At 37.6% G+C, this 12,173-nt stretch overlaps 1 protein-coding gene across 6 annotated transcripts in view; it reads left to right on the forward strand.

The window, feature by feature from the left end:
• LOC150082178 (uncharacterized) overlaps positions 1-12,173 on the forward strand; it is a 168,383-nt gene that overhangs the window by 122,866 nt on the left and 33,344 nt on the right. For all 6 annotated transcript variants that reach the window (XM_090379154.1, XM_090379153.1, XM_090379159.1 and 3 more), the window contains one exon: positions 11,955-12,078. In XM_090379154.1, the coding sequence (XP_090235280.1) occupies positions 11,955-12,078 (124 nt within the window). The remainder of the gene's footprint in view (positions 1-11,954; positions 12,079-12,173) is intronic.

The raw sequence follows: 12,173 nt of genomic DNA on the forward strand, positions 1-12,173 counted from the left end.
ATTGTATTCAGAGTAACAGAATGGACAAAAAGAAAAAGAAAAAAAGGCATTTAAATTCAAAAGGAGGAAAAACTATTGTTTTGATCTAAATCAGTGACACGTCATTAGCATAGGAACAGAAATTAGTTATCTAGAAATAAAGGTGAACAGAAAGGTTCACCTAGACAATCAGAATTCTCTAGATCAGTGTTTCTCAACATCAGATGGCTTCACTTGCAACACCACTGACAAGATATTGCAGGCCAGAAGTTGGATGCACCAGATTCCTTCCAATCGCATAATCTATGCAATGATACAGGTAAAGCCTGAGTAGAAGAGAATAAACACTGGCTGATGGTGATGGATTATTATTATTATTTGTAGTAGTATGTAATGCAAAAAAGCAAGCTTATATAGCATTAACCAAAAAAAAAAAAAAAAAAAAAAAATTCCCACATCACCTGTCCTTCCCCTCCAATTTGGCTAGTTCTTCCTTGAATTTATTCAAACTACCCACTGCCAGAACAACAGATGGAAGTTTGTTCCAACAGTCAAACCCTCCACAGGCTGAAGGCAAACCTCCACACATCTTCCCTATAATCTTCCTTCCTCAATTTGAATTTATGCACCCTTGTGCATAGTCTAGGAAGAATGCCATCAGCATTGAGCTTGCTCAATCCATTCAGAGCCTTAAAAACCTCGATCAGATCACCTTGTAGGTGCCTAGTCTCCAGACACTGCAGTTTGCAGAACTGAAACCATTCTTAGTTTCAGTTCTGGTCAGTTCAGTTCCCTTCACTCTCATTGCCTTTCTCTGCACCCATTCCAGCAGATCTACATCCTTCCTAAAATGAGGCCTCCAATCTGTATGCAGTACTCAATGGTTAGGTTGTATCTTGAGTACTGTATGCAGTACTCAAGATACAACCTAACCATTGCCTTGTAAGAGGATATAATCACCTCCTTATCCCTACTAACAATGTTACTGTATATCACTGACAAAACCCCATGAGGTGCCCTGGCAGTCTCTGCACTGCTCAGAGAACTTCATATCTGACTACACAATTATTTCCAGGTCTTTTTCATTTTCTACTACCTCGAGTGTAATACCATACAATTGGTACATTAAAGTGGGATTACTGCTATCCATATGCAGCACCTTGTATTTGCCAATGTTAAACTTGAACTGCCATTTTTCTGTCCATTTGCCTAAAATTTTTTTTTTTTTTTTTTAGATCTGCTGCAGTAGCTTGTCCTGATTACTATCATTAATGACTCTGCTAACCTTTGTAGCATATGCAAGCTTAGACATTAAGCCTGATATTCCATCATGAATATCAATAATAAATATAGAAAACAAAAATAATTTCAGCACCGAACTGTGGGGGACTCCACTAATAACATTAGTCTACGAAAAGCAGTATCCATTGATTAGCACGCTCTGTCTTCTCTCACTTAACCATCCCTTTATCTATAGCAGTAACTTTCCTTTAATGCCACACAACTCCAAGTTGTATAGCAGCTTTTTATGTGCAATAATGTCAAAGGCTTTCCTGAAATCCAAGTATAAGATATCAGAATTATTTTTTGGAAACAGTTCCTTTTTGTTACTGCATCATTGGTCAGACTGTATTTCCCTGTAAAAATCAGTGCTGTGACTGCAGTGTAATTGCATTCCTATCTAGATTGCCCCACGTTACTTATTTAAGTCTCCATTTTCCCTGAAGAGAAATTAACCTAACAGGACTGTAATTACTTATGTCGCCTTTTAATTCCTCTTTGTGAATTGCAGATACATTGGCACATCTCCAGTCCATAGGGATCACCCCTAAATCCAAAAATGTTCTCATAATTATGGCTAAGGGTTTGCTTACCTCCTTTGCTGCCTCCCTTAATATAATTGGTTAGACCCATCCACTCCAGGTGCTTTTTTATGTTTAGCTTCAATTTCTCTTTCACTTTCCTCTCACTTATCACAAAATCGTTTAGCTCACTGTTAGATTTTGATTAACTTCTAGTACTCTCCTCCCTATAGGGAGGAGAGTACTAGAAGTTAATTTTTCCTTTTCTTGATAGATTTACTAGTAGCGCTGTCACTTATTCTCTTAGTTGGCACCATGATAACAGTCAAAATTAAATTTTCTGAAAAGAACTTCACAGGGTTAAGGTGAAAACTCACTATTATCCCCCACGTGAGCTCACATTTTACTAAAGCACATTTCTGGAGGTCAACAAAAAACAAAAACAATTTGAACTTTCCGTTTTATTTGGCTTTTCTGTTAGCACAATCTATTGTAAATGGGTAGTAAACTCGATCTTATTGCATTTGCAATGATAGATAGCTGGAATTCTGTTGGTTTTTACGGTGAAGTGTGTGTCCCCTTCACTGAAATCTTCAGTCATATAAAAAAAGCCATAAATACATAATTGTAAGAGTCTTCTCTTCTTTCCTATTTTTTTTGCTTGTTACTCCGATCTTACATGTGCAGTTTGTGCATGCTGTGATCATCATTATTGATTGCTTATTATTTTTTTTACAATCCTAAAAAAGAAATTAAAAAAAAAAAAATTGAGTGAAAACAAATTTACGTAAATCCGTAGTTGCGTAAGTTGGGAACTTGTATCAAAAAATGTTCAGCAACCTACGTAAAAAATGTGGTGATAGATAAAAAACTTACCACATACTACTCGTGTCCAATACGATGCTTCCCTTTAATTTTTGCGATGTTGATTTTAAATCTAATAGCGTCCCTTTATTTTTGACAATGTTGTGTATGGTTTGGTAACCAACGTTATAATGGTTCATTAGAGATTTAACAGATGTACCATTTTCAAACTTTTGTTTAATTTCAAGTCTTTGTTGAAAGCGCAACTCTTTTGCGTTTACCCATCATTTTCGCGATTTCTAAACAAAAAAATAAAAATATTTATTATAAAAAAAATTTCGACATCCCTGACAAATAACAAAACAAAATTTGTCTTTTTGCGGTGCAGTGGAACACAGCAATCGACGCGACACACTAAAACAAACTAAACATTTTTTCTCTTTTTTTAAATTTATTTATTTTTTTGAGCAGTGGGTGTTGAAGACAGCGAGGGCTGCAATAAAATAGGCATATTAATCTCCCAATAACGACTTATAACGCCGTGTCTAGTTGCTTATTTACGACTTGTTCTACAAAAACTATCTTCACTCCGACGTCACCTACACATCCAGCTCGTGGTTTCAAAAAACTACAACAGCAGTAAACAGACGTATCACAGACCAAATTCACAGATCCATCCTCCTAACCATCATTTGCGCTTGCTGCACGGTGAGCACCCATGCTCTGCAGGTGATCACCAGCCACTCTCCCACTGGGCTTAGAAATCATACAACACGGCCTACTGTACTACCTAGACAAAGGTACCCCACAGACTTTTCTGGGGTTCACTATTGACCTAACCAGCAACAGAAATGTGGAAAAGAAGAGGATACAAACTCACCTGCAGCAGGCATGGCAGGAAAGGTGGAGCAACTCTCAAAAGGGCGAGATCACAAAGAAGTTTCTACCCAATATTGAACAAAACTACCCAACTGGTTCTCCCCAGGTCTACAAGTAACTTACCTCTTAACTGGACACAGAGCAATTAATGCCAAAACTGTCTCTACTTGGGATCCAACTTGCACTTGTGGGGGGGGGGAGCTGGAGACCTGGAAGCACCTCATGTATGACTGCCGGCTCTATGAAGACCTGCGTGGTGTTTTACTCACCAGAATCCACTACTTACCACAGGGACAAGAACATCACCTCCTAGACATGGAGGATTATCAAGCCTTCTCGGATTACACACAGGCACTGTTCGCGAGGAGGAGAAACCAAATGGCCGCAGCCCACAACCCACTACCATTATAACCAAAGAACGTCTGTTCTTCAGCTCGCTTGAACTGGGACACCAGAAATGACCCACCCCCAAGAATTAGAAAACTCGGGAAACAAACTATACCAAAATAGACTAACATGGACAGGACCCATGTCCCATGAATGACAAATGGAGATGACTACCAAACTTAGACACCCCACCAACTGTGTCTATGTGAACAAGACACATTCCTGAGAACTGGAAGGCTTAGGAAATAAACCACACTAAGGTAAAGGACTAACATGGACGGGACCCAGGTCCCACGGATGACAAATCGGACATGACACCAGATTGGACACCACCAACAGGGTCATTATATAGTTTTCCTGCAGACGCTTGTTGGCGATCACACCGGGCTCCCTTGCCTGGTGCCTCTCCACCCCTCCCCCTGCGCCAGTGGTGGGATGTCCCCCCAGCACCCCTACTTTCTCCCAGAAGTCAGTGAGGCAGGCCCATGCCTGCCTCACTGACTTCTAGGGTTGCCTACACTATCATTCCCATATTTCTACCTTAACCCCCCAGCCTTCAGTCTCCCACTCACTCTATCTTTATGCCAGCGAATGTCCCACACACAAAAACTTAATTATGTCAAAGTTACCATTTGCCCATTTTTTTGGCCTTTATTATGCAAGTGTTACCCCCTCACCTAACAATCATAAAAACCGACAATGATGGATATATGTATCGCATATATATGGATCTGTCTGTACGTACGTGCATATAAAAGAGCGCACGCATTTTTTTTTTTCAGTCCTAGCCACTGAAATCTCAGGAAATTGGGTGGCAGGACCTCCCAGAGTGAAACTAAAACTACTGGGTTCCTGGTCTGCCTCCACGGGGCGAAGGTGGGGCAACGTTGGGCCTCAGCAGGGGTCCTTCGGCTAAACAACCAGATGAACAACTGTACATGACACTACACATATACAATATCCATACACTTTTAAACCTCTGGCATTTCCAGCAAACTGGTACACCCACAATGAAAACTACTCGGAGATGGGGGAAACCCCTGGTGCCGTCTGACACTAAATACACCTTACGACTTGTTCTGATATGTGTACATAAGTTTGTTTGTTTTGTTTTTTTTTAGGTCCTAGCCGCCGAAATCTTAGGAAATTACGTGGCAGGACCTGCCAGAGTAACTTAAGTCTACTGGGTTCCTGGTCTGCCTCCACAGGGTGAAGGTGGGGCAACACTGGGCTCCAGCGGCTAAATGACCAGATGAAGAGCGGTACACGACATTACACAGGTACAATACCCACACACTTTTAAATCTCTGGCATGTCCACCAAACTGGTACACTCACAAAGAAAGCAATGCGGAGATGGGGAGAACCCCTGGTGCTGCATGACAACAATATACCTTACGACTCGCAAAATATCTGTGTATACCTATTCTAGTTATTACTTGAATTTTATGATTTCTGGTTGATTGTTTTTAAATTTTTTATTTGGAGTCTTGAAGTTTCCCGGTTAATCCGATCCCGGTAAATCGAGAGTCTGCTGTATTTCCTGAATGCTATCCATCCAAAATTTATTCTTCTCTTGACTTCCAGCCATTTATCATTATTACAGCTAATGACTTGTCCCAGATAAGTATATGACTCCACTTTTTCAATTACTGCTCCTTCAATCATTATATCCCTTTCTGTGGCATACTTGTTCATCATTACTTTTGTTTTAGCCTTATTCATCTGTAGTCCAAAATTCTTACTAACTCTACATAACTGATTAAGATTTTCCTCTAATTCTTTGGGATCATTGCTTATGACCACAATGTTATCTGCAAATTGTAAATGGTTTAGTACTCTCCATTGACTCCTTGATTCACATTGACTCCTTTCTGCAACCAGTCTAATCTTCTGAAAGCTTCCTCAAGGGCAGCAGTAAACAACTTCAGAGATATTGTCTCCTTGTCGAACTCCTTTCTCAATTTTAAATTTGCTACTGTCTTTGTCTAGTCTAATAAAGGAGGTAGTGTTCTCATATATTTTCAAAATCATAATATATAGGATATCTATGCCTTGTCTTTCCAGTGCCCGAAACATTGCCTTATGCTGTATGGAGTCAAATGCCTTTTCATAATTCACAAATACCAGACATAACAGTGTTTTATATTTATTTGCTTTCTCCATTAGCTGTGATATTACATGAAGGTGATCCATAGTTGAGAATCCTGTCCTAAAGCCAGCTTGCTCTTTCGGTTGATTCTCATCAAGTATTCTTTCTAATCTGTTAGTAATTACCCTTGTGAACAACTTGTAGATGTGAGATAACAAGTTATTGGTCTATAATTTCCAATTTATCTCCTTTCTTATGCAGCAAAACTATGATTGTATTATTCCATTCCTTAGGCATCACACCTTTTCTAATGTATTTTGTGAAGAGTCTTGCCAGTTTTTGTGTCATGTCTCTTCCTCCCAATTTTAACAACTCTACAGTAACTAGATCTTATATAGCTTAGCTTAATTTTCAGCACTCACCTCATAGTAATCCGCTTAGCTGGTGGAGGGTTTTACCACATACATAGTGGTTATAGGATTCTAATACTTCATGGGGATTATGGGTTTAAATTAAGTTATGGGCTAAAAATTTTTTTAAGAATGGAGGGTGCACCTTCCATGGTTGCCTAATTAAATTAAATTAAATGAAGAGAAAAAAGGAAAGGAAAATGTAAGCTAATAATCGCGCACGAGCGACTTTCGAGTTTCCTCGTCTTCAGTTAGCTATAGTGGAGGGGGGGAAGAGAGCGCGCTTGTGTTATATACGGGTTGGGTTCCCGAAATGCATTTCAGTGCACGTGGAAATTTAATACGTGCTAAATTCCAAATGGGGGAAAAATTGGCGGGAATCTTTTTGTTTAACACGTTGAGTGATGTATGGCACTTAAACCATTCAATAACGAGGGCTTCGTTTTCAAGGATTTTGTAGCTAGAATTTAATTTAATTACTGTGATGGCTGAATCGATGAGTGGATTGTGATTTTGAGATTGGACATGTTGTGTTAGTTCTGTACTTGCCGAATTAGTTTTGAAGCTATTAAAGTGGTAGTATGCACGCGTGTTGGAAATTTTTGATGTCCCGAATTTTGCTGTTGTACTGCCTATGTAACATGCTTGGCATTCTGATTGGCATCTGATCAAATATATAATGTTGTTGTGGTCTTGTGTCTCGTACTCGTGTGTTGTTTTGTATGAGTTGAATTTGGAACTTAATTTGTTGTAAGATGTGAATATTAATTTGATGTCTGTATTTTTAAAGATCTGTCGAAGTCTCCTAGCATATTGTTGATGATATGGGAGCGCGATAAGGGGTTTATGTATCTTATTCTTGTTCACGTGGTTAATAATTTTGTTTGGGTTATTAGTGTTATTATGAACTTTGGTGATGGTTTCTTTTATTAGTTGTGGTGGGTATTTTCTGTCGATGAATTTTTTGGTGAGGTATTGCAATTCTACAGATAGGTCTGTTTGTGTGTGGCTATATTTTACAGCGTTGTATATCTGGTTGTATAGAACTGCTTTTTTGATGTATAGAGGGTGGTGTGAGTGGTAATGTAAGAATTTTCCTGTATGCATGTTTTTCCTGTATATTTTGGTGCCTAAAGATGTGTTTATTTTGTATATAGTGAGGTTTAGAAAATTAATTTTATTATCGTTTTCTACTTCGAGGGTAAATTTGAGTCTTTCGTGTGTTGTGTTGAAGGTGTTCAGTAAAGTGTCGATGGTGGTTCTGTTGCCTCACACCACCACTCACACCACCCTCTATACATCAAAAAAGCAGTTCTATACAACCAGATATACAACGCTGTAAAATATAGCCACACACAAACAGACCTATCTGTAGAATTGCAATACCTCACCAAAAAATTCATCGACAGAAAATACCCACCGCAACTAATAAAAGAAACCATCACCAAAGTTCATAATAACACTAATAACCCAAACAAAATTATTAACCACGTGAACAAGAATAAGATACATAAACCCCTTATCGCGCTCCCATATCATCAACAATATGCTAGGAGACTTCGACAGATCTTTAAAAATACAGACATCAAATTAATATTCACATCTTACAACAAATTAAGTTCCAAATTCAACTCATACAAAACAACACACGAGTACGAGACACAAGACCACAACAACATTATATATTTGATCAGATGCCAATCAGAATGCCAAGCATGTTACATAGGCAGTACAACAGCAAAATTCGGGACATCAAAAATTTCCAACACGCATGCATACTACCACTTTAATAGCTTCAAAACTAATTCGGCAAGTACAGAACTAACACAACATGTCCAATCTCAAAATCACAATCCACTCATCGATTCAGCCATCACAGTAATTAAATTAAATTCTAGCTACAAAATCCTTGAAAACGAAGCCCTCGTTATTGAATGGTTTAAGCGCCATACATCACTCAACGTGTTAAACAAAAAGATTCCCGCCAATTTTTCCCCCATTTGGAATTTAGCACGTATTAAATTTCCACGTGCACTGAAATGCATTTCGGGAACCCAACCCGTATATAACACAAGCGCGCTCTCTTCCCCCCCTCCACTATAGCTAACTGAAGACGAGGAAACTCGAAAGTCGCTCGTGCGCGATTATTAGCTTACATTTTCCTTTCCTTTTTTCTCTTCATTTAATTTAATTTAATTAGGCAACCATGGAAGGTGCACCCTCCATTCTTAAAAAAATTTTTAGCCCATAACTTAATTTAAACCCATAATCCCCATGAAGTATTAGAATCCTATAACCACTATGTATGTGGTAAAACCCTCCACCAGCTAAGCGGATTACTATGAGGTGAGTGCTGAAAATTAAGCTAAGCTATATAAGATCTAGTTATTACATTACAGCACATAAAGACTTCTTAAAACAATCAAGACTCTACAGTAACTTCATCTTCCCTCTGGACTTTCTGATTCTTCATTTTCTTCAAAGCATGTTCTACCTCATCAGAAAGGATATTCGTTATGTCGTATGTGGGACTAATTTGCAATCCATCTTCTCCACTGCTGGCATCATTCCTCGCTCTTTGTATAATTCTCTATAGTAGTCTTCTGCTATTTGAATTATGCCTTCTCTTCTATTTATAAGTATGCCATTGCTGTTCTTCAGTTTCAGTATCATTTGTCTTTCTGTATTACTGCTCATGGCTGCTGATTTAGGTCCTTTGTTTTCCCTTAATGTTTGTTCTACTTTTCTTGTGTTATATTTTCTTATGTCTTTTCTGAGACTCTTTCTAATGGCTTTGCATAACTCAGTATACTCAATTTTGTCCTTGTCAGTGTTTATCTTGCTCTTCATGTGTCGTCTTTGGTTCATCATGACAAGTGTTTCTTGACCAATTTTTTCTTCTTTGGATTTCTTTTTACCTATATGTTTCTTGGGCTTTATCACTTTCAGAAAGTTGTAATATTCCTCGTCGATATCTCGGTCCTGAGCAGTATGCAGAAGCTCAAACTTGTTCTTAAGTTCCAGTACATACTGCTTTTTCTCCTCTTCTGTTATCTCAAAGACCTTTGTATTATTTACTTGAGTCAGTTTTTTCCTTTCCTTTCCTACATCTATATCAAGTGTACATCTTACCATTCTGTGATCACTTCCAATATTTACCTTATTCAGGACGGTAACATTATTCACGATATATCTTCTGTTAGTGAGGATTAAGTTGATTTCATTAGTTGTTAATCCATTTGGACTCATCCATGTCCACTTTCTGTTCACCCTTACCTTGAAAAAAGTGTTCATTACTGACAACCTTGAGATTCTGCAAATTCCACAAGTCTTTCACCTCTTTCATTTCTTTCACCAATTCCAAATTTTCCTATAGTTCCCCTTTCTGCATTATTTTGTCTCTTTCCAACCTTAGCATTGAATTCCCCCATAATGATAGTGTAGTGGATTTTCTGCTTATCTATAAGACTCTCAATTTCGGTCTCTTCATAATTATGTCTCGATGTTGGTGCATAAATCGTTATAACCTTTAGCTTGAACCTCTTAAAAATCCTGAATAGTAGTCTTGACACCCTTGGTGATTGTACTTTTGAATTCCAAAATGTTATTTTTTATATCTTTATGGACCAGAAAGCCAACTCCTTTCACTGTTTCCATTGGTGTACAGCAGATTTCCACTAGATAAACTTATAAGTGATTAATTTCTTCTTCTTGTTTCAGCCAAACCGATGATATTCCAATCACATTTTCTAATTCCTTTTCCAGCTCTAATATCCTGTCTGCACCGATGAGCGATCTTACGTTGTAGCAGGCCAAGTTCAGTTTCCATGCATGGCAGCCTGGTCATACCCAGGGATTCTTAGCACCCTCTGCTTCCACTCTAATCCTCTCGCTGCCGTAAGAGGAGGAGTGAAAGCTGCTGGGGACTGTGGGCCATTTGTTTCGTCATGTTATCATGTGCTGGAGGGTTTGGTCTTTTCCTCTTCATGCTGACCAGGCGTCTTGAAGAGAACCACTCTACACGTTCGTTGCCACCTGAGTGATGTCACAGGGCTTACCATTGAGGTGTGCATGAGTGGATTTCAGGGAGGCAGGCCAACTGGACTTCTCCTAAATCTTCTGAAATAGAAAGATATTAGATTCATCAGTGTTTTAGACTAAGTGTCTGATAACACACAGAATGCCTGTTCCACTCTAAGCCCCATATAACTGACATTGCTTAATAAAATAATGTAATATGATACGTAGCATTGTATTACAAGATAATTGCCACATTACAAATAAATCACATACTTCTCTTTTGTGTGAATCTGTTATTTATAGTTCAATCCATAGATAGGAAGAGTATCAGAGATTACTACCTTTGTGAATGGCTTGTATTTTCTATTATTAGGCATAGCATAAGAATAGAAGTATAATGTGTAAGTATTATATTGCAAATTATTTCAGTGAAAGTTCTCATTATTTTGGGCTCACTGTTTTTCTAATTCTTTCACTGTTTATTTGGATGCAATTTGATATCAATCACAATAATTCTAACTTTTTATTATGTCAGTTGATAAATTTAAAGAAATTTTTATATGGAGGTGGAGAGAGAAGGATGCAGGAATTACTAATCTGCATATGTTAATACCATACTGCATTGAATTTTAAAAAATAATTTTGGAAAGAAATACTGATGAATGGCATGGTTAAACTATCAGCAGATAGCTTGTATTTTCTATTATTACACTTCAAGTAATGTAATAAAAATTTATTTAAAATAAAATAAGAAGAAATGTTTAAAAAATGGAACAGTAAGCAGCTAATGGATATAAGATTCAGCCAACTTTTTTAGTGTTATCTTCACTCTAGCTAGTTAATGATTAGTGTCAAAGCCAGACCATAAAGCTAATGCCAACCAAACAAAGTCCTCAAATTATATAAAGCATTTTGTCCAGTGGAGTTCCATCCTGTTTAGGATGGAGTGCAAGGCCTCAGTGAACAAACAAACCAAGAGGATGTAGCATTTCAGTAACTTCTAAACTCTGACACAGGAAATGAAGAAAAGCAAAAGCATCCTTTGTTGAGTTTGATTAGAAAGACTTTAGTCCTGTTCTATGGAAACTGCAATCAGGAGCTTGTACAAACTTGAACTGAAGAACTTAAGAAAGTTTTAAAGTAAATCTTTAAATACCCCCCCCCCCCACACACACACACACACACACACACCACACACAAACAGAACCCTTTTTTGATGGGAACTTCACTTACAGCTTTTTAGAAAAAAAAAACTACTGTGAAAAAAAATTTTAAAATAATAATAAATATACCTGTGAAACCTGGATATTTCATTAAAATCAGTGTGACTCGATTACTTGTACTGAAAAAATATTTCATCACTCCCTCCCAAAATTTTGTTTTATATTTAATGTAGTGCAGAGTTAAAATGTGCATATAAAAGAAATTTATTTGCTTCTCTATTCTTTGATTCTTGACTACCACAAATATTAAATTGAACACATGAAAAATAGTAACAAATCTCTGATCAGATGACAAATTTGCTATGTTGAATATTTTTTTCAAAATAAAAATGCTTGCTTTGTTTCTTATTATTTTCAAGATAAAGTTAGGGAGTCCAGTGGATGTGTCCTCGTTCACTGTCTGGCAGGAATTTCAAGATCAGCTACGGTTGCTATTGCATATGTTATGCGTTACTTACGAATGACTTCAGATGATGCATACAGGTAAATCTCAGATTTACATTTTGTTAGTTGTGAACTTGATTTGTGGCATATTTAACTTTAGCATAAACTACCCAAAGTATTTTGTGATAAATGTC

The sequence above is a fragment of the Mastigoproctus giganteus genome, chromosome 8 (assembly GCF_048544385.1).
Source record: "Mastigoproctus giganteus isolate SK-2022 chromosome 8, ASM4854438v1, whole genome shotgun sequence".
In the NCBI taxonomy this organism is placed as follows: Eukaryota; Metazoa; Arthropoda; class Arachnida; order Uropygi; family Thelyphonidae; genus Mastigoproctus; species Mastigoproctus giganteus.